Source organism: Nipponia nippon, unplaced genomic scaffold (assembly GCF_047370975.1).
Source record: "Nipponia nippon isolate SJK-2023a ecotype South Korea unplaced genomic scaffold, ASM4737097v1 scaffold_4, whole genome shotgun sequence".
Taxonomy (NCBI): domain Eukaryota; kingdom Metazoa; phylum Chordata; class Aves; order Pelecaniformes; family Threskiornithidae; genus Nipponia; species Nipponia nippon.
Window position 1 is genome coordinate 65,956,062 of NW_028262358.1, and position 27,994 is coordinate 65,984,055.

Consider the following 27,994-nt stretch of genomic DNA (forward strand, 5'->3'; position numbering starts at 1 on the left):
ACACACTCCAGTCACCGAGTATTTTTGTTGAGGAAAAGGAAACTGAACGTCAAATACAAATGCTTCACAGAGTACAGAAATTTCAGCATCCTCCAAAAGCTGTAAAGTGCACATAAACAAACATCTCAAGGCAGTTTATGAGCTGTTTAATTACACGCTGAACACGGTATTACTGTCAGCCAGAAGCAAGGCTCAACAATACCCCACACGCTGTGCTTACACAGGAGCACCGGGAGTTATATCCATCCTGCTGCCAGCAGAAAAGCGTCTTCCAAATGCCGTAATGATTACAGCACTACCAGATGAAAATAAACTTCAGCTTCCCAGTCGCTACGTGGTTTGCAGGCCCAGCTGGCTCAAGGCAGAGTTCTGTCTCTGAGCGTCTGCTTTGGACAGCAAAGTGGTGTCAGCTTTGCCACAGAGGGCAGGTCTCTAGTAGTGAGGTGCTCTTACCAGTGGAGATCAACAGGAAAAATTACACCTGAGAGAGGCTTTCAAAAGCTCCCCAGCACCCACCTGCGAGACTATTCCTTCAGAGCATTAGCATGAAGCCTATTTCTGTGTCTCTGGTCAGGCAACTTTACCTTGGGAAAATGAGAAGGGGAACAAATGCCTGGCACTACATTGATCTTCTCTGTGCCTCCGGAGGCTGCAGGATGAATCAATCCCACTCACTCTAGCCCCTGCTATGGTATAGTACCGAAAATAAGCCCTTCTGACTGAAAGCAAAGGTGAGCCCCATGACATACATACCACAACAGCGTGCTTTCACTAATACAGTCCTTCCAGCCTCAGCATTTGCAAAAAGCCACCAGGTCCTAAGGAATGTGAGCAGCTCAGAAATAGTAAGCTGAGGTGAGGGAGAGGAGGAAGAAGAGGAGGACCTCACACAGTCGTATGACTTCTGGAGCCAAGATTTTTACTTGCAATCAGCTGCACTCACAACAGATACACAAGTGTGGACAAACTCAATAAATCCATCTGGACTGAAAAGACCAGGAGTTCAGCTTCAAAAGGCAACCAAATGCAGTAACACCACGTGTTCATACTCCAGTTTGTGGACAGACAGTCACACTGTTCCACCCAAAGAAAAGCAGTGGAGTTACCATTCAGAAGAGGATCCTTGTGTCTTACAGCTGACTTACACACCCAGCCTGGTTCCTATTTTGGTTAAGCGCATTTTTGTTATTGGTGCTTTGCTGCTCTGCAGTAGGTAGATGCCAGAGGGAAAACCTTCCTTGCTTCCAAGAGCTCTAACTGTAACAGCTGGCTCAGCAAGCAGGCTGCGAGCGCAGACTGAAACACGGTGCTGCAGCCCACCAACCAACGGGTCACAGAGAGGTTAGTAGCCACCTTCTGGAAACACTCTCCTGCACCTCCATACAATATCATCCGGAACATACATACGCCAAAGGTATTTCTGAACAGCCCAATTAATACCTGGGATATTTCTGCATGATCCGATCGATGTTCAGCCCCGATACTACACACACTTTCCTGCTCCACCGGGCCCTCCCACGGTACACAAGGAGGTCACCCTAGCTGGTGCAGTGACCCTACCAGCCCTTCTGACTTCAGAGGGCTGCCTGACAGGCATTAAATGATGAAAGACAGATGACTGCAGGGAAGGCTGCTCCCAGCTACCCGTTCACTGGAGGTTCTTCACAGCAGCGTCAGGCCACCACGCTAAGATGGGCTCAGGGATGGAGAGTAACCACTTGCTACTGCCTTAGCAGGCAGGAGGGTGCAACAACGCTGCCGGGCCAGCTGCCTCTTCTGGCCTCTGTATCTCCTGTTTTTGCCCGCAGCCCCACCTCTATCAGTGTCAGAGGCCTCCAGCTCCTGTTCAGACTCAAACCTGAAGCAGATATGTCTGCTTTCACTCACTGCTTCCCCAGCTACAGCTTCAGCATTACTGTGCACACTGAGCTCTCCGTAGCTGACTGGAAAAATGCCTCAGACCTGGGAAGTCATACTCTGGTTTTAGCTGGGGAGGAAAAGCAACGACAAACTTGTGACAGAGGTTAATTGCTTAAAAATGGGATAAATAGATGTACCGAGCAGCATGCTGCACAAAGCCGTCACAGGATAAGAGCTGCCAGAGCAACATGCCAACTAGCGTCTACTGTTGGAAGCACGACAAAAAAGGATTTAGATTAATAGTGGTTTATGTGTCCGTGAAAAAATTCAACACTTTCATAAGCCTCTTCTACTTAGAAAGCAGGCGACAACAAAACTAAAGGTAAAGGTTCTGTCATAATATTTCCTCTATTTTTGGTGAGCCAAGCTAAAATATAGTAAGAGCAGTCCTCCCATCTACTTCCCTACGTGTCTTGACAGTTTGGAAGTTTGCAGCAGGTGATACAGAGGCAAGGAAACAGTGCCATTGAGCTAACGCCTGAGGATGGACCCATAGCTTTCTTCATTGAGCTAACTTCTGAGGATGGATCCATAGCTTTCTGAGAAGTAAAAATTTGTTTTTAAGTCACAAAACGCCTTCAGTAAATATATACATTTGCATTGGATGAAGGGACTTTCCTTAAACCTGCCTTTCTTAAAGCAAACAGTAAAATTCCCACTGATGGAAACCATGTCAGGCCATTATCAAGTACTTTTTAAATAATATCACAAGAAGCTTGATTTTTGTCACTTCGATATTTAAAAGACAATAAATGATAAAGCTTGTTGGGTATGAATGTAATCCACTTGACTTCTGTCAAATGCCTGTTTGCAAATTTTAAGTAACCTCTTAAGAAAATAATTCTCTATCCCAGCCAATGGAACCAATGGTCTTAAAAGATCAAAGGCAAAGAAGAAGAGAAGGAAACCTCAACAGCTTTCATAAGCTAATCCACAGTAAGATAAACAGAAATAAATATAACATTTGGATAGAAAACTTAACTTTCAAAGTTTCACGTACAGGTGAGCAACAGGGGCAAAAATACACATTTTCAAGTTATTGCAGTTCTTTTCACACAAACGTATCATAAACTGAGTTGGTGAGATGAGTCCCACTGTTAGTGGGTAAGTATACAACACAGAACTTACTTAGCTGCCTTGTTTAGCAGTTTCCACAAGGATCAAAAGGGAATTAAACAGCAGCTTCCATCTAAACATCATTAGAGATTCCTTCCACTCAGAGCTGAGATACATTTTCACATTCTTGGGAAATGATGCCCTGATATACCAGGACTTCCGCTTATATGACTGTTAATTTAATCCCCAGGAACATTTTAATATTCATTCAACAAATAAAGAACACACTGAGGGAAATCAAGGTTTAAATAGATAATAATCAAACATTGTAAATACTTTCTGAACCATTTCTGTCTGTCCACATGCTAAGTTCTTCTACAGGGATCAAAATTACTATCAATAAACATTTTTAAAAAAAATTAAAATTGCATTAAAATTTACACAGGACTGGAATAAGTATCGTAAGTCACTGAGACAAAGCCTTTGCTTACTGCAAGCAATAGTATCACACGAAGTATTTCATGTTTCAGCTGCAATGGAGAAGCAGCCAGATTTTCTGTTACCAGCGCCTCTACTGAAAGTCCATTCCTGAATTCCTTTGTCAGAAAACCTTCTTCTAACTTTTCATTTACATCTATTCATAGTCAGTTTATACCCATTTGTTCTTAACCCAACATTACCCTATGGATTACATAGCTCTAGTACCCTAGCACTTACTCTCTGGGTATGCATTTGAAGCAAGGAATTCTGTACCCCCAGACTTAATTTTATTAGGCTAAGCACAAGCTCCTTCTGTTCTTCTTGTGAAGATGGTGCTCCATCTTCTTGATCAGCCCATCATTCTTTGCCCACCATGTGCTGGGCTCAACCACGGAAATTCACTTTTTCCGAGTGAACGTGACTAAGCATAACACCGCACGTGGACTTCTGCTGTCCCTCCTCCAGCGGCTTAAGGACCTTTCCATTTCTAATGGAAGTTCTTTGCCTTATCATGCAGGCTGGAAGGCACTCTGTAGTTTTATGTAGGGGGAATTATATGTCAAAAGGGCTTTCACTCCTCTTTCTCCAGATTTCATAAAAATACTCTGTGTATTCAATGCAAAATGTCTACCATAGTGCAGATTAATTCTTAGAAACTCCGACCTATTGGGAAGAAATATATACGATCTAGTTTCAAATTAAGTCCCCGCTGTTGCATGTGTCTAATTCAGAGCAACAAAGATCAGACTATCTCTGTTTGCTGTTACTTGTGCCCTTTTGAGAGTGTACAGGATCTTATCAGTACCCACAGGGATCAAATCAGAATAAAGGCTACTATTGTCTTCTACAAGGTAATAATATTACTTGGGAGAACAGGCAAAAATAAAAAAGGAAGAAAAACGAAGAACAAATTGAAGTGCAAAGGACAAAAAAGAAGAAAAAAACCCAGGCATCTTAATGTATAGCTTTAAAATAAATTAGAAAAAATAGCCAACACTACCATCTACTGGGCAAGACAAGGACAAAGAGTCCACTGCAACGAAGACAATTGTTGCGGCATTCTGACAGCGACTTCAGGAACAAAACTCATCTTGAGCCCACAACAGTGTGATTGTGGACCAGCTCAGAAGCAGCCTGCAAAATTTATATTATCCAAAACAAAAGTAAATTGAGTAAACGCTCTTTATGCCTACGAAGTAACTAAACTTAAAGTAGCAGAGTTATACAGCAGTCTGCCAAGAGGACCGACACCTGGGACCTCCAGTGATACAAGCCCAAGAACTATACTCAGACCTCTGGTCAGCAAACAGTTATCATCATTCTTGATTTTAATTACCATTTAATCACAGTGATTTCAGTGGGACTGCTTAGATAAATCAGAGACTTTCTGGCATCTTACAGCTCCTCCTCTCTTTAAAGCAAAGGAGTCGCCTATAGACATTGTATTGTCCAACCACATCCTGCTACATGCCAAACTATTTTTTACATATTATTTAAGTTGAATAATTTAGTAAATGCCACAACTTGTCCATTCAACCATTCTCCGTGTGTGTGTGTGTGTGTGTGCGCGCGCGCGCACAATCACATACTATTTTTTCCACAGAACCCCTGCCCCAGGCAGGGGCTGGATAGCATTCAGAAAATGAAGCAGCTGTTGGGTATTTTTATACTCTTTCTTCAAGCAGTAAAGCCAGTCTTATTTATGCTACAAGGTTTGAAAGGAGAATGACTGTTTATTTTCTAAAAAAAAAAAAAACAAACAAAACCAACACATTGAAATAACAAAGAGCATGTATCTAAAAAAGCTTTAGGCACTCTAGCAATTACTGTTACAATGCACTGCAAAGTAATTCCTGAAACAAAACCTCTGTTCTCAGCCACTTACAAAAGAAAATAAAAATATCTCTTTCTAGCTCTTCAGCCTTGGAGTACTCTGCTCCCAGCTTATTTCAAAGCACTCAGTAAGCACGTGACCCCTGATGCTTGCCTGGTCACAAAATTTTTCCTCTTCCATGGATTCAGAAGGTTAGGGGAAAGTGCCCGTGCACCTGGTTATTCCCTTTCTTTAATGATGAGAAGGAATCCTGCCTGCACGCTCCTGCTCTGGCAAGTACAGCAAAAGACAAACAACTTAAGAAGGATCCCAGGCTATTTAGGGCTCCCTAAATCATTATCAGCAGAGATTGAATTCCACACCACGACCAAGGGGCAGTGCCAGACCCCCTCTCACTGGAATGATGCTGTCAGCAAGAAAGTCAAGCACTTCAAGCAATCTCCAATTGATTTTAAGATGCTTCAGTAACACTGCAATGGGCTAATTCTGAAGTAATGATGAAGAGAGAACAATTTGCATCCAAAAGGAAAGGTTTTTTTCCTATCTGGGCAGGCACAAGCAAGAAAGGATTACTGTCAAATTACAGCCTTCAAAAAAAAAAATAATAATAGGAACATTCTCTCATCACTTCTGAGCTGAAAGCTTAGGTATCGCCGATACCTCAGTCTTGTCTGCAGTAATGTTTATCTACTTTATTCTTAGACACTCCTCAGGCCCTTCCAATCCCCCCCTCCGACCCGAGTGCTCTTGAATTATCTTAGTACCAGAGGGCTTCTCAATGATTTCTCCCCACTGCAAACTCAGTCTGCCTTATTATCTCCACTTGAGTAGGAAATTGCAGCTAAACAGACTTTAAGGTGACACATAAATCAGCGACAGAGCCAGAAGTCAAGGCCTGCCAAGACAACCCTTATTGATCCAGAAGTTGACCTACAAAGCAACCCCGGCTTCAAATTATTTCAGCCAGAATATTTCTAAATACCAAACGCTAATATCTCACAGGGAACCCAAGCAAGTGACAAATAAAAAATGAATGGCCACCTGCCAAAGTTTTGGTTCCAGTGAGCTGTTCGGCACCGCACAGGAAGGCTGCGGTAGAAGCAAGTGCAGCACTAAGCCTTCCTGTGTGGGATTTACCTGCGTTAATCACAAAACTATTCCTTTTCCTTCCTGAAATCCTCTACCCAGTTATTTACAAATCTATCGAGCATCCAGAGCAAATGATGTGGTAGATTTTGTGGTAAAATAGCATATGATCACGTAAGAGAAGACTCTACCATGACTACATGTGAGGAAGCCCAATTAAAGATCCAAAGGCAAACCTAATTCTGGCATTTCTTGGCTTTGGAGTTTTACCAATTTTAACAGTGAAATTTCCTTTTTAGTCTTTCTTTTTTTAAGTAAGGTAAAATCATTTCATGGCAATGCAAAGTTTTATCCAGAAATCTACGGCGATGAAGCACAGCATGAGCTAATTAATTACATCACATTGCAACAGAAAAAAGCAATCTCCATGTGGAAAAGACCAGGCCACTAGGTACATCTGCTGGGGCTCACACGTGGTCAGAGAAGTCTAGTCTGCCTTCCTTTCTCCTCCTTGCGCTACCCCCTACCAGCTTCCCTGAAGGGAACCCAGCTTCTCTCTAGAACAACACCTTCCCAGAAGGTGTTAACTCTCTAGAATAACATCAGTGATTTACCTGGCTCCCAGTAGTTGATGTTTTCCGCAGACACTCCTGGGGACTCTTCCCCAAAAGAGAAATGGCTCCCCAGATTCCGTGCAGCACATGCCACTGTGTGAGGGAAGAACTAGCTTTGCGTGAGAAAAGCACTGTAGTTAGTTATTGCCTGAGATGCTACCAGTATTTCTGATGTATAATCAACTGAGAAAAAAAATAAGTTGTTTTCAAAATGTTAATTATCTCAAGAAAACTTGAATGCAATTTCAGAATGGGCAGGTGAAAGGATGTGCTTTACTGCCTTGAGCTGTTGCACCTACGCATGCAAAAACACAGCACTCAATCACCGTTACCTTCTTCACAGCGCAGCTGGAAATACCGAGCACCACTGACCATTATTCCACCATTCATGTTCCACTATTATATTTGGTTTCATAAGATATTAGCTGCGCAACTTTATTTACAGGTTAATTCCTTCATCATCAAATTTATTTGTATTTTTTTTCCATTCAAGCACAATTTGCAAGCTGGAAATAATGACCAAAATTCTGTCCATGCAGTATATAACAGCTCACTTTCCAAACACAAGCACTAGAAAACTCATTACAGAGTACTTCATAAACTTCTGTCACCGCAGTAGGAAGTGACTGTAAATTATTACAGCTTTTCCAATTTAATGAGTACATTTAAATCTTGAAGCGATGGTGTTACTGCCTGCACTCGGCACAGAGTTTTTAAAAAAAAAAAAAAAAAAAAAAGAGAGAGAAAAGAAGTATTTCACATTTACATTCACACCATGCAGAGTAACTGGTAAGCACCGATGTTTTTCAGATGAGCATACATTACTTAGCCTGCCACATGAAGGCATTCTGTAATTTGTAAACTATTTTAAACTCTACTGGAATTCAAGTTTTCTGTTTTATTTAAGTATCTTGAAAGAACTAATATACAATGCTAAAATTTTTGTTCTCGGTCTTCAGTGCATCATACTGTACAATTCTTTATTCTCCCTATCCCCTGCATAATTTGAAATTCTAACATTTTCCACAACCGCTCACTATTTATCTGTCACACGGCATGCTCAAAGCAGCATTCAAGACGTATTAACTATTCTATGACTATTTTTGCTAAAGATAAATTTTAACAAAATCTGTGTGAGACTGTATTGCCACAGCCTTCTCCAACTACAGATGACAAAACTCCAACAATGAACACTGCACAGAATCATAGGAAAAGAACATTTTCAGCATTTTACCGATGTGGAAACAGATGTAGACATAAGACACTACGGCATGGCTGAGAACAGAGGCTGGGTATCTGACTCGGCTCCCTTGTTTCAATTAGACTGGGAAGTGAGTGCCCCCTGGTGCAGCCCATCTCAGTAAAACCTAGCAGGCATGAAACTACCCACAGGACTTCGTAACAAAAAGAAATAATGCAATTTCCTACTTCTGATTTACTTGTTCTTCTATATCACAAGAAAAGTTAAATTTAAGCAATGATAAGAAAATATTGAGAAAAGTTATTTGTAAATGTTTCAAGCATTTTACACTACTTACAATAGTTTTTTTAGCAGCTTTTATTCACAGAGGAACTTATATTCACAAAAATGAAGTGGTTCTTAAAAAGAATGGTTGCTCAGATATACTTGCCTGATAATCTGAGGAAGCTGGATATTAATATAGCACACAAGAAAAGAGATTTCTTTAAAAGTGCATATGTTAAAATAAGCATGAAACTTCATCATGCAAGCAGTAAAGACAAGCAAATGCCATATGACTTACATGACTAAAAATAAGGACTTCAGGTAGGTAACTCCCCAAAACTTCTATATTAAAAAGCGGCGTTTCAACATTTTGGTATACATTTAACTTAAAACATGCTCATCCAATATAGTTTACCAAATCTGAGTGTTCAAAGACAATTTTCCCCAACATTTTATGAAGAGAAAAGACTAAATGTGAGAATGTAAGCAACACATTGTCTGCAATGAATAGTTCAGCTATTGCTTATGATTTATTATAAAAAACACAAGCACTCTAATCTATTACCAAGCTGTAAAAATAGAATCTTTGGATTTCTGCATCTTGCTACTACAGTGTTTTCACCGGATTTTTCAATGACACTTCAATGTAAATACATGGCAATGGTTTGATCTCTTTAGTGGAACAAGTCTATTATAATTTTTGAAAGACACATGCAAGCTTACAAGCAGCAACTGCTATGTAAGGCCATTTTCTTTAGGTTCAGGACACAGTATTGAAATACTGTTATCAGGACAGCTCAGGTAAACCATCCTGAGAATTCCACACGGAGCATGACGTAACTTCTGCGATCACATTTAGAGTTTCAAGGGATTAGTCACCCTTTTAACCATCAGTATTTACAAGCAGCACTGAAAAATGAGTCGTTACAATTATCTCAAAAGCTTAAAAAATCCTTACTATTCTAACAACTCAAATTGTTTTGGTATCTATATAAACACCTAGTCTTCCACTGAGTCTTGATGCTCTGTGGTCCAGTGAGCTCCTTGGGCTAATTCTGCATTGTTACAAAATATTCTTCCTTCAGTCAGTGTTAGAATGGCTCCATTTCAATTTCATGCAGTAAACCCTTGCTTTTGTATTTAAAAAAAAACAAAAAAAAAACCAGAATGAGCTGCCTGCCCAGTTCCCTCTGTATCTTCCATCATTCTGGGTATATTATCATCACACCTCTGACTGTGTCTTCCTTAATGCCTAGACCAAAGAAAGAACTTTTGTCCAAAAATCAAATACCTGCTTGTTTCAAAATAAAGAAAAAACAAACAAACAAACAAACAAAAAAACCCAAACAAAAACAGAAGAGCAACCTTAAAATAAACCTCATGCTTTCCTGAACAGGACATAGTTAAGAATCTTCTTACATGATTTCTTGAAGTCACCCTCAGCTACATCTCCCAGTTCTTTCCCTTGCTTTGTATGGAAGCTTTCCCATTCCTCTACTAATTTATGACGCCACCTTTGCTTTGGTTTTGTTTCTCTTGACATAGGGTAACCAGAACTGAAGAAAGCACATATCAGTGATTTATATGAGGTTATGATATTTTCCTGCATTGCTCCCTTTTGTATTCCTCAAACATTTCAATATTATGTTTGCCTTTCACACAATGTTGCTTACTAAAATAGAAAGGAATTTTAAAAGCCTGGACTTTTTTAAAAAAATACAGAACTGGTCAGGGATGTGGAGGCTGATGATAGCCTTGGCAACAGCAACAATGAGATGGTGAAGTCTGAAATCCTGAAAGAAGTGAGCAAAACAAATACTGAAATAGCAGCACTGGACTTCAGGAGAGGCAGATTTTGGCTTGTTCAGAGATCTGCTTGGCAGGATCATACAGGATACTGCTTTAAAGGGTAAATGGGCCCAGGAGAGCTAGATATTTCTCCAGGGACCTCACACCAGAAGAATGATGTATGCCGATGTGCAAGAAGTCAAGCAAATGTGGATGAAAGCCAACATGAATGAACCAGGGGCTCCCGACTTAGTTCAAATGGAGAAGGAAGTAAGCAGAATGTGAAACTGGGGAAACGTTATATAGAGAAGGTATATAGTGATATTGCTGTAGTGTACAATGATGGAATTAGGAAACCCGAAGCTCAGCTGGAGAAGAAACTAGCAAAGGGAACAAGGCTTCTATATGCATACAGGCAGCAAAAGCAAATTACCAACTTGGAGCTGTTATTCAGAAAGATCTCAACGTGCAAGAAATGGGCTAACAAGATCTCATGAAGGTCTACAAAAGCACGTCCAAGGCCCTGCACCTGGGATGGAACAGTTGTGTGCACCAGGACAGCCCGGGGGGCCAACTATTTGAAAACAGCTTTGCTGAAGAAGACCTATGAGTTGAACGTGAGTCAGCAATGTGCCCTGGCAGCAAAGGCGGCCACAAGCATCCAGGGCTGATTTAGCAAGAGAGCAGACAGCAGGTTGCGAGAACTGATTATTCCCCTCTGTTCAATACTGATGAGACCATACGCAGACTACTGTGTCCAGTACAAGAAAGAACTGACATACTGGAGCAAGTCCAGCAGATGTCCACCAAAACAAGTAGGGGCTGTAGCAGATGACACGCAAGGAGAAGCTGAGTGAACTTGTTTGCTCTGTCTTCAAAACAGGAGAAATTTTATTGCTGTCTTCCAGTACTTAATGGGAGGATATAGAGAGGATGGAACCAGGTTCTTCTCAGATGTGCACAGTAAAAGGACAAGAGGCAACAGGCACAAACTGCAAAAGGGGAAATTCCAACGAAGCATCCATAAATGGAAAAAATTACTATAAGAGTGTTCAAACACTGGAACAGGTTACCCAGAGAGATTGCAGTACCCTGGAGATAACCAAATCCGTATTGGACAAGGCCCTGAGCAACCTGATCTAAGTCGGCCTGAGGTCTGGGGTGCGCAGAGGTGGTGTCCTGAGGTCCTTTCCAAAGAAAATGGTTCTGTGAATCTATTCTACGGTTCTGTGATTTAACAAAACAACAACAAAAAAACCCCACACAAACACACACTCGCAACATGTATGTCCTGAATTTCAAACATTTTTTGACTCTCTACTTCAACAATAGAAGTCATATCAGGCATCAAGGGATACAAAGTTCGTTTAAAAAACACACATGTTTTTGTAAGATTCCTTTTAAAAAATAAACTATGAGAAAACCTCATCAATGTTAGTCTAAAGAGAATGATATGAAAATATTGACTATAATCAACAGGAAATAGGTGCAAGAAAGTCTCTACTGTATTTTTAGCTAACGCAGCAGAGGACATCTTCTGACGACACAGTAAAAAGTCTCAGATTTAAAATACATAAAATATTTTGGAAACAAAACTGTTACAATTTACTTCAGTAAATACTACCAGTGTGAAAAATGTAATTAAAAGTACTACTGCAATATCATTCAAATTTCTAAAGTATACCAACCTCAGAAGCGCTCACTTTATTCATTTTTCTAGGCACCCACATGACAAAAGTACAGCAAAAATAAACTATTTTTAGAAATAAAAAGAACTAAGAATATGAGACCATGAGAGTCAATGACAGTATAAAGATTCTTAGTGATACGGTAATATAATGCTCTAACTGGACTGAATTTTCACACTTAACTTTTGAGATTTCTTTTGGATTATATGCACTTGATTACTTCTGTCTATATAGTGAGGCAGTGCTAATTTATGCCTTCCTACAGGGATGACGGCTGTCTGTGCCAGCACCAGAAACTGAATCAAGAAACTCCAGAGCTAAAAGCTAACAGGCTACAGTCTCTTAACTCAGAGCTGCAGATTCATGTTTTATTCATAAAAGCAGATACCTACACTCCAGCTTGTGAAATGCATTCTTCTGGCATTTAACATTTTTATTTCACTTATTAAAAAAATTACATATCTTACCTTTAGGTCACTTCCTGGCAAAGTACCTATGCCATCCTTCCAGTCCATAGCACTAAATACATCAAACTCTTGACCATTTCCACTAGAGGCAGATTCATTCATGATGCATGTACTAAAAAAAAAAATTAAAAAATAAGAAGATTTTATCTGAAAATGCTGTAAGTGGTTTAATGCTTATATCACCGGACATTTCTTCAAAGGCACTTCATAGATTAGTATCAAACACTTCCCTCAGCACACTGCCATGTGGACAACTGATGACAATGCTGATAATATACACTAGTGTAATAAAAACAAGGGAAAATCTTTTGAAAACCTTAAAAAGTAATACCTGTTTAATACACTAGGAGGCTATTAATGAGGCTGTACTGGAGAGAAATGAAAAATTTCAAACTGCAAATAAATTGACATGGCGAAAACATACCTCAAGTACACCTAAGAAACATTTGTTCTGGGAAAGCAAGACATGAGTGCATGCCTATAATAAATACATTAAGCACTGATTAATAGAACTGCTTTTCCTTACTATCGGATAACATGCTGATGTGAATGCTTCACCCAAGTTCAAATTAAAATTTCAAAAAGAATTTGAAACTGTCTTTCATTTTCACCATTTGACTCAGGACACCCAAATATTCCTTGTCTGTTTCCACAGTTTCACTAAACTTTGATTTGCATTTGTAAAATTTACTTACATGTAGAGAAGCACATACACACCAGAGAAAACTACTGCTTTGCAAGACTTTTACTGGATCCCTCTGTTTCAGAACAGTGAAAGGAGAGGACAAAATATTTATCTTCAGAAACAGAGAATTTGGACATCCTCTTCTGTGGTAAGAGTTTATCCCAAATAATCTGCGCCATCAACAGAAGTATATAACACTTGCCACTGACCCCTGGCTTCGGCCTACCGCTTGTCACTGCCACAAAGACAGCATCAGTTGCACTGAACTGCAAATATTTCTAGCAGCCAGTTGTGACTACCACCAACTTCTTCCTTTCCACTTCTTACAAACCTAGCAATCTTTAAATCTGTGGCCTGGCACCTAATTTAATATTTGTTCAATGTGAAATCTGACTCATTCATTTTCTTCCTGAAGAACAACTGTGCTATGCCTAGCAGCTGAAACAATTTGCAGCAAAATTAGCTGTCTTCAGTTTGTGAACTATTAGCAAAAGCTCACCCTTTTTCAAATTTACACTTTCTGAACTTTTTAACAAACACTTTCTAAGCCTCATACTCTGTCTGCAGACTGCAAACTTTTGCTGCAAGTATCAGTATTTGAAATTCAAATAGCTAGAGAACTTCCTCAGTGCTTGACCTTGTTTTCTAAAATCTAATTTCTAACTTAGGTTCTACTCCCCAAAATCTGCAAATATCTATTAATATTCTCTGGAAATCTGGAATTTCCACAAAAAAGACTGAGTGGTATTTGTTCACTCACAGATAACAGAAAAAGATGCAGAACAAGCAGAAGTAAACTCAGGTCGTCTAGAAGCTTTTTACTGAAAGTCTGAAGAGAAAAATGCTTAGATAGCTAACTCTGTTGTGTCAAAAATAATCGAATTTACATTTTTTTCATCAGAAAAATTGTACCAATCACTGTAACACCACCACTACAGACAGATACTCTGGTTTAGGGTCCACAATGTGGACTGCCTTGTATTTCTCCTTGGTTTCCTCCTCATTTCTAGCAGAATCATTTAAAAGCCTGAGCAACACCTTATTCCACGAGTACTTTCATTACACTACAGCCACGACACAATATCAACAGGATGACAGGAGCTGGACCTCAGTCAGTAACCACTGCTTCGGGTGATAGCTTCTGCATTCCCCTTCATTTCATACGACGGATAGGGTTCACAGAAGGCTCTTTGAGAAAACTTCACGTATTTCACATGCCAAGTTTAAAGTAAGAAGAACCGCATGATTCAGTGTGCCTTCTCCATCTCTAATTTCAGTAATCCTCTATGAGAAAGTATTGCAAATCATACCAGCAATGCACAAAAATTCATTTTAAAATATGTCAATAAATCTAAACAAATTCAGTGCAAACTGAAAAATTCCCCAAAGCCATAAACCTTCTCTTTTCAAATCATTCCCAGGCAAAATCCACCACCCTACCTCAGGGCAGCTCCCGCAATACAACCTGGACAATCTCTGTTTGACCCGAGAGCATGGTACATCGCAGAGCTCAAGCCCACCAAGCATCCAGCCTTCCATAACGCAGCAGACCAACTCAAGCAGGCTTCCACCAAACTTAACTGCAGCACGATGGCAGAGGCACAGGCCTTCTCTCAAGAAAACAAGACCCAAGCTGCTAAGGAGTAGCTGAAAAATTGGATCTATCCAGAAACCCGTGAAATTTTAAGGACATGAAACATGCTGATTTAAGCACATTGGTGTAACGAGCTCCCCGCGATTAGCCTGGCTAAGCAAACACAAAGCTGTGTTCTGTATTAACTGAAGTTTCTAAGTAATCTTAAATTACTACCCTATTTAGAGGACACTTCACTCAACCCTCCCATGGTTTATTTATTATAGAAAACATGTTCCAATGGTTTCTGCAGAAGGCATGACATAAGATGGGAAGAGACTTGGGAGGCTGTGGGGAAACGCTTCCTCACAGCGGCCACTGTCCCCCGGAGCAAGGAGCAGCGGACGGCCACTCCATCAGATGCTGGCGTCGCCAACAGTGCCACTCTCATTACAGACACACTTTGTAACAGAAACAGTCAAGAAAAAATGACATGGGGGGGGGGATCTTAGAGCCTACCCTACTAAGGCAGGATGTAAACTGTGAAAGTAATAAAAAAAAAAAACAAAACAAACAAACAAACCAAAAATTGGTAACAGAAATATTCAGGGCATCTATCTCTCAAGAAAATGTAGAAATTTTAATTTAATTACACCTAACAAAGTTTCCTCAGGTAACAATCAGCAATAATGATACATTCTATTGTTTGATAAGGTATTCACTATTGTTTTCCTTTCAAAACTAACTTAACATCAAAGGCACCATCTGTACTTTCACATTTTGCAGCCTTCAGAAGTGTTCTTGGTGGGGATGAAAAGGTCACAGGGCAATGCAAATAGAAATGAATTTACCAAAAGGAATTGCATTTAACAAAATACCTGTTTCCAGCTTTGCCGAGTTTAAACAGATGAAAGATAGGGCTATATCCCTCTACTAATGATAATAAGGAGAGGGATAGAGACCAATTAAATTGTTACAGCAATGAGGTACTAAAAAAGGATGAAATCATCGCAATATATACATCTAAGTCACAGAACAAAGAAAACTACAGAACATCTTATCTACTCATTTTCATTTTTAAAGCTCTGATGTAGTTCTTTGAACTAGTGTAACTCCTTCCATAATTATTTCATCTGCTATCATTTCTGTTGCTACACTTCCAGAAAAGTAGCGAAAATACTAGATGAATAAGGGGCAAAGTAACTACAGTACTGTCCCTATGCCTGTCACTGAATGCCATCCAGTGTGAAGGAAAGGACATAATAGTAAGAACTTGGAACAGTCATCTTCCAAAAGCATCTCCAAAATCCACTATTAGGAATGTAACTGTATCTCAGTCTTCGCAGCCATAAGCTATAACATTTACAGAGGACTGTGTTGCATGTTAGTATTTCAACATTAACTTTGTTTTAGACATATGGAATAAATTCATTAAAATAAGGAAGCCTATAAAATAAGATTAGACACATCCTTTAGAAAAACCTTCATTTTTACGAACTGGTTCAACAATAAATGAGTACCTCACAGAGAAGATACTTAATGAGAATAACAGCACTAAAAATGAGATAGTTTCATCTGGTGAAAGACTCTCTAAAAGCAAAGAAACAGGAGAGAATACACCAATTAATTACAAGTAGTTTTTTGAAATAATTATAGGGTTATGTACTAAATACGTCAAAAAGTAATAACAGGATTCTTTCTTTCAGTCAGTGTTTTAAAAAACTACCTGACACCTACCCAAATTTTGAAAATCTAAGATGCCACCTGTGAAACGTCCATATGATTTCTCACCAGCAAGGCCAACTCAATACCAGGTCACGGGGCAGCAGGGAGAGGAGATTTCAGCAGTAAAGCCACCAGCCAGCACTGCCAGATTGGCATAACCTGTCTGCGATAGGGTGTCTCTTCTTTTTGTGCATCCCTGTGCATTTTTGTTTTTACTTTTGAGGATTTCTGCAGCCACCGTGACAGGACAGCCTAGCAGATTTGCCCTATGCTGGTCCTCTCCTCAGCTGACAGCTCCGGCGAGGAGCGGCAAAACTGGGCATATGGAGCCAGAGGAGGTCTCAGCAAGTGGCACCAAGGGTGAGGTCCAAGGGACAAACAGAGGTCCCAAGGGAGGTGATGTCCGGTGATGTCCTCATGGAGCCGAGCCATGGTCCCTCTTCCCTACAGGGCTGGGTGACACCAGCGCTGACAGATGGCCAGAAACAAAGGCAACAGGTGAGTTTTTTTGTCCTAATATCGTAGGTGGTTATTTTGGGCATCTCCAAGGAGGAGGCTGCTTGGCGTAGCACCCATGGGACACATTTTCCCTACACAAGGAATCAGGAAAACAAAGTGAACAGCTCAGTGTACCAGAGCCGCAAACACACTAACCTGTAGACACCACGGGACAAGTGGATACTGAGCTTCAGCTTTATTTAACACGTAAGAACGCGAAGACTACTAGGGCTGACTTGTTACGCCACCGAAGCCACACAAAGCAGAATTACACCTTGCAACGTAAGCTCCCTCTATTTCAGACAGACTTTGTATTAAGCTAGCTTCATACCGGCAGCAACAGCAAAGCCAACTGACTGTAAACCCACCGGGGTGAGCCCAGCTTTTCTCCTCGCAATCCTCTCTTCGAGCTGGGTGCACCCCACGCTTGCCTCTTTCTCACCTTTCATCTTTTTGCACCTGATTCTTCATTTACAGAAAAACAACCACAAAAGGAACAGCACAGGAAATGGTAAAATGCTTTGAGGCTATCCACCACATTTTAATATATGCTTTGTTTTGCACCTGTTTAATGGGTCAATTATTTTGATGTTTCATTAAAAGAAGTATCTGCAGATTACACATTTCCTTCAAAATCTCATTTTTTGTTCTTTAGGAATTACTTTACTTGTTCTGTCATGTTTCTATTCTGTGTGCTGAAGAGCTGTTTGAGTAAATTTCACTATTTTGCCTGCTGCTCATGAAGTTTATTACAAATAAGTTATTTTAAAGATGAGATATATAGCTTATACATGTATTCACAAAGGGACCACAGCTTAAAATTCTTTGCTATTCTTAACACTTGTAACAGAAAATGGACCACGTTTCCTACTGATGATGCCCCCTCGGCATTATTCCCTCTTATTTTATCTGTTGCTACTCTCCTGCCTGCTAGATTCTCCAGAGGTACTGTGTATGTTTGTTCCTGCTTCCCAATACTTCAGCTTAAAACCTTTTTCCTCACAGAAAGAATCTGGCCACAGATGCGTTACAAAATGCTGTGAAGCCTGAGCCTGCACCAGTGCTAAAGGAGGTTCCTCACCTGAGCCTGTCAGCGAGCTAACGCAGGTATTGCCACACCGTCCTAGAGACCGGGTAACACAGTTACACGCAGCCTTCACCTACTACCTCCTTTTCAAATATCCACAGGACAGTATAAAAACACTAGTCACCCAATACCAAAGCTATCCCATCGTCTAATGAAACTTACCACCGACAACTTTCTTATCTTGTTTATAAAGAACCTGTACCTCACACCGAAAAAGTATTTCCTCTGCAACACTGTCATGACTCCTCTATTTCTGTTATTGTCTGTGCAGTCCTGAGTGGAGGTTTAACCTACTCAGGTAGTAAGACTTGAGTACAACTCCGAAATCCTATGTCTTAATTACTCTTAATTCCTTGAACCAGGCACAGAAAGTTACAGAAAATGTCTGCCTTTGTTTATTTCTGCTTCCTTCCCTCCCCTGTACAGACACCTCCTCGAGAAGGAACTGTGATGCACCAAATCTTCACACTGAGTATCATCTGACCTATTGAAAATTGTTATTTCTTACCCCAGGTTAATTCAATATGCATCTGAACAGTCCTTTTGCCTGACTCGTGCCCTCCTCTTCCTCTTCTGCCGGTTCTTAGCAGCTTCCATGAGCTCTGCTGTCCTTAAACAATTAATTCGCCTTTTTCTAGCTCCTAAATACACTCAGCAGGTTACTGCATTTATAGACTTTGCTTTCTCTCCAATTCATAAAGAGCTTGTATCTCCCATTGTAATGAGCGCTCCTACTCCTGGAACGCTAATAAGCTACAACTACACACACGCTATCGCTTTCTTCAGTAAGCCCCATGCCAGGTAATCCCTGGTTCCTTACACCCATCACTCACAATCTACCATCCTACTTACCAGCAGCATCAAAAACCCCAAAGAGTAAATGGAATAGCCCACAAAAAGTCAGCCATCTCTCTTCACAGAATAGGTGATGCCCAATAACGCTGAACAGTCAGCGGAAAAGGACTCATCACATCATCATTTTCTTAAGTTACTAGAACTTTTAAAAGCAACACTCTAGAAAAACTCATTCAACTGAAGGTGAAACATACACCACAACAAACAAAACCAGAGCTCACCACAATTGCCCAGCTGACAACAAAAGCCATCCAAGAAGGCGATTGCTTCAGCCACCTTCATCAGAGCACCCGTTCATGGGAAGACCAACTGGACCCCAGTCAAAGCCGCTGAAGTTGCACCAGGAAAAAACGAGTACCCGGCACCACCCGGGTTTGAGGGGAGTGGGTTACTGCCTTCAGCCAATAGTTTCAGGGACTTTCTCTCTTACAGATGTTCATTGTGTAAACTTCTGGGAACGTGATAACTTCCCTAGTGAAAAGCACCGGTTTCCTAAACAGCTTTTAAATTTGCTTTAAGGAAACTGTGTTACGATCCTGAATGTAGACTATTTCCTAAAACGACACACACTGAAGTTTTTCTATCTCGAGTTTTATTTACGCTCACCACCTGATTTTGAGCACCCACAGCTCAGCATCCACTCACGAGCAGAAACAAACAGCAAAAGTGGTCAGTCCAACGCCACTCAACTATACAAGGGAATTTAAAAAGAAACATAAAACAGAACAAAACTGGAAATACAACTCGTGCTGCCTTTCACCATAAAGCTTACACGCACCACGCTATTTAGCACAGGTAATTAAAACAAATGGAAGAGGCTGCGACCCTCACCACCCGGGGAGGCTGCTGCATCTCCAGGGGCCTCCTCTCCAAGAAGCGTTGCTCGCCAGGGCTGAAACCGCGCTCTCGAGTGGGACAAGTGACACGGCCGCGGGGCGCGCCCCCAGCCGCTCCCCACGCAGGCCGTGGGCCGGGCCCACCGGCGGCGGCGCGGCTGGCAGCCGGCGGGCCCCGGCAGCGAGGCCCCGGAGCCGGCCGGCCCTCCCTCCCTCCCTCCCGCCGGCCCGCCCGGCGCGGCGCTGCTCGGCTCGGCGGAGCGGCTCGGCGGAGCGGCGCGGCAGCCGGAACGCGGCGGCGAGGCCCGGCGGGCGCGGCCGCCGCTCCCCGGCGCCGGCAGCCCGCGGCCTACCACCAGAGGTCCCTCCTTGGCCAGTTTTGCGGCGTGTTTTTGCTGCACTTGAAACTTTCTGGAGAAAACCCGGGCTCAGGTCCGCGTCTTCCCCAGGCTCGGGCAGAACCTCCGAGACAAAAGCGCCCGCCCGCCCCGGCCGGCTCCTCGGGAGGGAGCGCTCGGGGAAAGCGGTTCTCAAGTTGCTCCGTTTCTCTCCTCAATTTCCCCCCCCCCCTTTTTTTTCCCCTTCCCTTTCCCCCCGCCCCGGGCAATTAAATCGAGCGGGGGCAGCATGCCCCTCTGCCCCGGCCTGGGGGCGGCGGCGGGGGCGAGCGCGGTGCGGCGGGGGTGGGAGAGGAACTGGGTGTTAAGCGTTCCTGAGGAAGTTGCACAACGAGAGAGGGACTCTGCTTGTTTACCGGGTCCTTTGCTTTTTTTTCCTCCCACCACCCCCCTTCCACCCCCCGAGACCGGGATCCGGGAAAGGGAGGCTGTCTCCGAGTGGAAAGGGAAAAAAAAAAAATTAAAAAAAATGTTACCTTCTCCTCCCTCCTCCCCTCCCCCAGCGCGGAGGAGGAGGAGGAGGAGGAGGAGGAGGAGGGGGGCGAGCTCTCTTTTTTTCTAGGGGACCGCGGGGTTTTGCTCCCCGGCCGCTCGCAGTCGATCTCCGGGCATCCCTCGGCGGAGAAGTCACCCCTTCCCGCGGGAGGGGCCGGCACACGCCGCCTCCCCGCCGGGCTCGTCCCCGCCCGGCCCCGCAGCCTCCAGCGCCCGGCCCCGCGCTGCAACTTTTTCTCTCACGCTCTGGTGTGCGCCCGCTCCGACGCGGGGGGGGGGGGGGGAGGGAAACGGGGGGGGGGAGCGGGCTCTGGCGCGGCGCCCCCCGCCCCGGGCGCTGCCGGCCCGGCGGCCTCTCCCCAGCCCCGGCCGGGGGCGGCGGCCGCTCCGCGGGAGCGCCTTCCCGTCGTCCGCCGCTGCCCCCCCCCCCCAATAATTCGCTTTCCCCCTCCCCCCGCCGAAAAACCACCGCCTCACACGCGTTAGCGAGAACAAGTGTGCCTATATCCTGTTGTGATATGCACCGGCTGCGGGGACGGGGAGGCAGGGACGGGCGTCTGCGCGGGGGCCGCTCCCCCACCCCGGCCGCACTTCGGGCGAGGGCGCGCAACTTCGCAGGGAAGCCGCGTCCTGGCCCCGGCCCCCCCCCCGCCCCCGCCCCCGCCCCCGGCCTCGGCAAAATACGCACTCACGTGTATGTGCGCTCACACGCACCGCCGCCCCCCGGGGCCGGCCTCCGGGACCCCCCCGGCCGGCCCGCCGAGCCGGCGGCGCTGACAGGCGCCGGCCCCCGCCGCCGCACGCCGCCCGGAGCGGGCAGGGGCCGTTCCCCCGCCGCCTCACATGTCTGCCGCAGCGAGCGCGGCGCACGCACCGCACAGAGGCAGGAACTGAGCACTCGAGCAAAAGACTTTTTTTTTTTTTTTCGCCTCTTTAAAAAAAAAAATTTGCTAGGAGCTTTTTTTTTTTTTTTGTATGTGTATGTGTGTGCAAACTTTCCCCAAAATGGCGGAAATTGGGAGATGATTATATTTTAAATATCTCTCGCACACAATCACACAAAGTGCAGGAGCGACGGAAAATACAAACTCTCTCCGCTGCGCGCTGAAGAGGCCTTCGCACACGGGGACCCACGGCACATTCAACCGGTATATCCCGGCAGCCGCCACCGCTCGCCGCTTCCGACCGAAAAACCCGGGGCTTTTTCACACCCCTCTCCGCTGCGCATTGCCCCCCCGGCAGCCCGCACTTCGCCCCGTCCTCCAGCCTGCCTGAACAAAGAGCCGGGGCTGGGGAGGGGGGGGCTCGGCTGGCAGCGAGCCCCCTCCCTCCCTCCCCTCCGCTCCGCTCCGCTCCGCTCCCCCCCCCGCCCGGCGCTCACACGCACACCCCGCCGCACACCCCGCCGCACACCCCGCGCCCCCCCCCCCGCCGCCGCCCGGCCGCGGCACCCGCATCACATTGTTCCCAACGGCGCGGCGGTGCCCCGTAAGTGTCATTAAATGGAGCCAACTGACAAGCTCATTGGTGGGGCAAGCCTGCAAAATGTCTCTCCCCTTCCCTTCCCCCTCCCTTCCGAACCCCCTCCCCCCCCCAAAAAAAGACCCCCCCCAAACACATTTCCACAGCTCCCTCCCCCGTACATATATATATGTACATACACATACGTGCGTGCGCGCCTGTGTATGTATATAAATATATAGCGCATATATATATATATACACATGTACTCCCTTCATGTGTTTGGGAAGAGAAAAAGAAATAGCAGGCACCTCTCTCTTTCTTTTGTTCCTCTTTCACACTCGTACACTTATGATTTAGTGAGATCCCCGGTGCCCCGGCCGCTCCCCAGCCACTTGCGAGTCACTTGCCCACTTTCCCCGGCATTAACTTCCATCCTTTCTGCTCGAGGTGGTGGGGGAGAAGCCCCCCTCCCCTTCCCCAGCTACGTTTCGTAAGGGAGGGAGAGGAGGTGCGTCTCTCCCTTTATCTCTCGCGCTCTCCCTAACTTTCATCCTCACCTAGGGGGAAAATCAAAACCCGTCACCAGCCTTTGCCATCGCGGCTCCCTAAACGGCTTGCGGATTAGATCGGAACCCGCCGCTCCTTACCCCCCCAAATTTCTCTCTCTTTCTCCGTCTCTCGAGTAGTCCTGACAAATATGGTCCAGGGCTGCGGGCACCAGTGAGCATGCGCCCGCCGAGCCAGGGCTGGGGAAAGGGGAAACTGCCGCCGCCGCCGCCGCTCTTCCTCCTCGCCTGCGCTGCCGCTGCGCCCCAGCCGCCGGCAAGCGGCAACCGGCGGCCGCCGTCGCCCTCGCCGAAGAGAACAGCCGCCGGCGAGGGCTCCGGCGGCGGCGCCTCGGCTCCCCGCGCTGTGCGGCCGGCGCTGGAGGAATAACGAGGGGGCTCGTGCGGCGGCCGCGCGCTATTTTGGGCGCTTTCGAAAATAATGCCTTGCACTTTTCGGGGAGGGCGGGCGCGGGCGGGGGGGGGGGGGGGGGGGTCTGGTCCTCGGCGGTCCCGCCCGCTGCCGGTGGGGCTGGGTGGTGGGCGCCGGGCGGCGGGGCAGAGCCGGACCGCTCTGCGGCTCTGGGCCCCCGTCCGCTACATCAGCCCCAGCCGAGCCGAGCCGAGCCGAGGCGAGGCAGAGTCCGGACGGTTGCGCACCAGCGCGGGGAGCGCGGGTCCCGCAGGCTGCGGGCGCGGGGCAGCCGCCGCCGCCGCCGCGCCCGCCGAGGGGCGCCGGGGGAAGGGTCTGCGACCGGGCAGCCGGGAGGGAGCCCGCGGCCCGGCTCCTCCTGCGCGCCAGGAACACGGGGCGCGTCCAGCACGGGAAGGGTCCGCGGTGCGGGCCTCCTCTCGTTTCAAACCTAGCCGGCTTACAAATTAAAAAGTAGTTTCAAACGTGCCACCTGCCTGAATGCTCTCCATCGTCGCCCGGTATTGACAAAGACAAATACTGTCTTCAGCATGTATTTTCCGTCACTTGTTGTTGTTCAGAAAAGAGTGAAAACTGAAGGCCCTTGGTATTTTGTGGGACTGGCCGGGGCAGACTTCCTTCACCTACACGGAGGTCTGTTACGTACAAGAACATGCAGCACAGCGGACCTGCGCGAGGCCTAACTAGACTGGAGAAGAGGGAGGATGGAGGGTTGCAATCAGGTGTATATGTGATACTTTAAAAGGTGTGTGTGTTTGTGTGCCTATATATATATATATATATAGTTTCAGACAAAGTATAAAACAACACAGAACACCATCTTAATTATACTAATCCTAAATATTTTTTCAGACCACAGAATATCTCCCTAAGGTGACTCTGTCCTTAAGGCAAAAGCTGGCAAAGTGAATTTTGAATTTTTAATAGTTTGGCATATTACTATATATCTCTTAAAATAACTCTCAAATCTCGATACATCTTTTGTTAATCCCAGTAGTGATCAATGTCCAAACTCTCTTGATTTTATATATGCTCCCTTCTACAATTACACTGACAGCTTTGGCCCAAATTACCGGAACAGAAATACTAATCGATACTAATAAATACCCAGGAATAAATATCAGCATTAACTATCAATAGAAATAAATACATGACAAAAATGCTCACCTACAAAATCAGAATAATTAATAAAATGGTTTATACAAGACGGGATACAACCTTTTTGCTATTATGGATATACACTGTATTGCAGTAGTATCCCCATGACAGGGACAGCATTGCACTGGACATAGAACAGAGGTGGTCCTTCTCTGACAGGGGGGCTTCCCAGTCTCAGTTTTGGTTCAGCAGAGTATTTACTTAAGAATGTGTCTTAAAATATTTAGGAAATAAAAACTGGACAGGTCTTCTCCTTTAAACCATGCCCATGCTCAAACAATTTAGACGTGACTTTACTTAGATTTTACCACGATATCGTGAGAGTTTCTCTTTATTTAAATTAATTTTTCTCACAGCTGTAAAATGGGGCTCACACCTAAGTGTTTGCAGGATTGGTGCCTAAGCACAATACATGATAGTTACTTTATGATGAGCATTTCTCACGCCCCTTCAGCTCAAATGGCACTGCATATAGGCTGCAGTTTTCATCAATGAACATATGTTCATTAGAAACTAATTACAGAAAACAGCATTAACCTAATTGCAATAATTAGTGATAACATACATTTAAACTCTTCTAAAACACAAATGCAAAAAATAGTAAAGGCTGAGAAAATTCCTACTTTCCACCAGTGAACTCTTAGTTGAGGAAATTTATGGGTTAAAAACAAAGAATAAACTGTAACTGAAGACATTCAGCGCTTTTCTGAAAATGATTTCCCAATGTTATTGAAATGTTTTTATGCAGATAGTTGCCAAATAACTAGATTATTCTATTGTAGCATTAAATTAGCTGGGCTCTGCAGAAGACACTTACAGAATGATACAATTTGGTCCCCGTTATACAAAAAAGATGTGGACGGGCTGGAGGGGGTCCAGAGAAGGGCCACCAAGATGATCAAGGGTCTGGGAAGCCTGCCGTATGAGGACAGGCTGAGGGAGCTGGGTTTGTTCAGCCTCGGGAAAAGGAGGCTTAGAGGTAATCTCATCACCATGTACCAGTACTTAAAGGGGAGCTACAAAGAAGATGGAGACTCCCTTTTTACAAGGAGTCGCATGGTGAGGACAAGGGGTAACGGGTACAAGTTACTCCCAGGGAGGTTCCGACTGGACACGAGAGGTGAATTTTTCACAAGGAGAACAGTCAACCATTGGAATAATCTCCCCAGAGGAGTGGTTGACTCCACTATGCTGAACACGTTTAAGACTCAGCTGGACATGGTGCTGGGCCATCTCACCTAGATTGTGCTAGAAAGGTTGGACCAGATGATCCTCGAGGTCCCTTCCAACCTGGTATTCTATGATTCTATGATTCTATTTAAAACTCTTTAGGATGCTCAACCTGTACTGATTATTTCTCCAGATGACATTGAGGTTTTGGGGGAGGGTGTACCATACCCTGTTATGACAATACATTTCTATGAATACAAATGATGAGTTATCTGTAGTTATTTTATTTATGCTTGACTTTGTCCCTTTTCCTTTGAAAATCTTAAAGGGAAACACAGGACTTGTAAAACCTTGTTATATTCTAATCTACTTGCAGAAGTCATAGGAGCGTGGCCCCTTACAGAAAATGACTACACAGGTGGAAAAGCTCCTTGAAGGATATATATTGGAAGTCGGAACTGAAACCAAGTATTTGAACCAGAGCATAGCTCTTTTATTGGATCAGTTGTTTCAAATGGATAGACCTTTGATTAAAGTAAAAGGACCTGAGAAATTAATAAAGGTACCTTCTGTTCTCTGCCTCTTCTTCGATCCTTGCCCTAACCGTATTGTGGCAGCTCATGATGTATAATAAACCCATTATTTTGTCAATAAAAATTTATTGAGTAAAAATAGATTAAATGTTATTCAAATATGCTCTTTAAACATTAGTTCTGTTGCCATTTTATTTAACACGAGACTTCCATCTGCATTCCGAAGACAGAGAATTTTGAACACTTGTTTTCTATATGTAAGTATGGCGTTCAATATGATTTTGGCAGTATGTTTAATGACAGATTTTGGAGTAGCTAAATTTGGTCTCTCTCTGAGTATTCTTGTAACTCGTTGAATAGGTGTTTGTGCTGTAGCCAAATACTGATTATTTTTCTAAGAGCATGCGCATGAAAATCCATATGCATGGCTTCCAAATCCCAAATCTTGAATACCATTTAAGGTGGTGAGAGGAAAGAAATGTACATTATCGATTCAGTTTCCATATTGGGTTTATACCGTCATGTGATCTAATGGCTCCTCAGCAAATATCTATACATAAACTGAGAAAAAAGAGAGAGTCAGTATTTACATTTTACCAAGTTACTTGGCACTTCTGGGGTCTTGACTGCTGCAATACAGACTGAGATGCCTTAAAGATGGCCTTAATTCTCAAAAATAGCCCGCACGTGACATTGTGTCACCCTTCTTGCGGCAACCTGTGCAGCTCATTGTGTGACCTTTCTCACCAGTGACAGTCACCGGTCTGCCGCGTGATTCTTCCCCAAGCCAAACCAGGAGGACAGGAAGGAGGGCTCGAGGGCAACCAATCACTGGCAAAAAAATGTTGTAGATGTTACTATGTAAAACTCTAAGCCAGGAAAATGGAAGTGTAAAAGCTTTAAGAAATTGGGGACGAGGAGTGATGGTGTATGTGCCCATCTAGCAAGAAAGACAGGCAAATTGCAGTCCATGGTGATTCCAGTTCCCCTCAACAGTGCTCTCTCCCTCTCCAGGGAATTTGATGTCCCCACAGATATGAAGAAATAACGACTGACTCTATCAATAGAATCGACTGGTTTTTGCCACTAATCCCAGAATAATTATCAAAGGTGATTCAGATGCCACGCTAAACTGGAGAACCAGTAATACTTCTAGCTTTCGAACCTGAGTGTGTGCCCTGGCTGCATCCCAACCCCGTACCAGAGTGAGACTCGGGTATGTGACAGTCTTTTTTCCTGGGAGGGAAACTTGAACGTGACTACTTGAAAGAAACTTCAGTGTTTTCCAGGCAGGTTTCAGCCCAGTACGCACCTGGATGCACTCTAGGTGCAGCCTTGGAGAGCTTGTTTCTAAAGATGAGGAGTTTCGAGACATTGTAAAGTAGGTGTTTCAAAGATTTCATTGAAGTTGCAAGATTACAAAGATTTCCAGAGGTGATTTTCGTCCTGAAGAAATTCAAAGGCAGATATGGAAGTTATGGGATTGTCAGTGCAGAAGTGAATCCAGAGCAATATTGCCTATGAGAAGTTTGGGAAGCATTGGACCAGAATAATGAGGTGTAAAAGCAGAAAAAGTCATTTGTAAGAGTGGGTCAAATGCAAATTAGGACCTCTATTGGGAATATTGATAAGGACTCTTGAGCCAGGAGAAGACTGAAGTTAGAAGCTTGGACGTGTGGGTTGGGCATTAGGGAAGGGCTTGGAGCACTGGCAAAATCTTGGATCAGTTGAAGGAAGCAGGAGAGGGTACCATTTCGAGTGGCAGGGAGGAGGGGTACAAAGGTACAGCAGAGATTGTGCAATCTGGAATGGATGACAGGCCAAAAGAAATCGGTAAGAATAAAGGTCCTGGGGAAGGGGAAGGGTGGGGAGTAGTAAGAGAGAGACTTACCACAGAGGAGGACAAGTGGTGTGGAAAGGGGCAAACAGTGTGTGAGGGGGCAAGGAAGGAAAGGGGGAAGAAGGGAGGGAACCTGTGTCCGGCAAAGATGGAACAGCAGGAGATTTGTAGTCTTTAAAAATGGAGTTTCCTAGCTGAATTTTGAAGGGGTAGTAATGAGCAATATCTTGGTTATGAGTGGGGAAGAGGGCAACCACCACAGGGCTGTTTTTGACATAGAGCTCTGTTCCTGCATGCTCTT

The 27,994-nt window shown here is 44.3% G+C and overlaps 1 protein-coding gene across 8 annotated transcripts in view; it reads right to left on the reverse strand.

Moving 5' to 3' along the window:
- Nucleotides 1–22,761, reverse strand: part of L3MBTL3 (L3MBTL histone methyl-lysine binding protein 3) — an 85,685-nt gene extending 62,924 nt beyond the window's left edge. The window contains exons 1-2 of one of the 8 annotated variants that reach the window (XM_087776547.1): nucleotides 22,662–22,761; nucleotides 12,399–12,510 (exon numbers count right to left, since the gene is read on the reverse strand). In XM_087776547.1, coding sequence (XP_087632673.1) covers nucleotides 12,399–12,500 — 102 coding nt within the window. In that variant the 5' untranslated portion in view covers nucleotides 12,501–12,510; nucleotides 22,662–22,761. Of the gene's footprint in view, nucleotides 1–12,398; nucleotides 12,511–19,652; nucleotides 19,751–20,531; nucleotides 20,670–21,238; nucleotides 21,409–22,571; nucleotides 22,606–22,647 lie in introns of those variants that run through there. The other 7 variants (XM_087776555.1, XM_087776549.1, XM_087776553.1 and 4 more) reach the window with 7 other exon arrangements.
- Nucleotides 22,762–27,994: the final 5,233 nt, after the last annotated feature.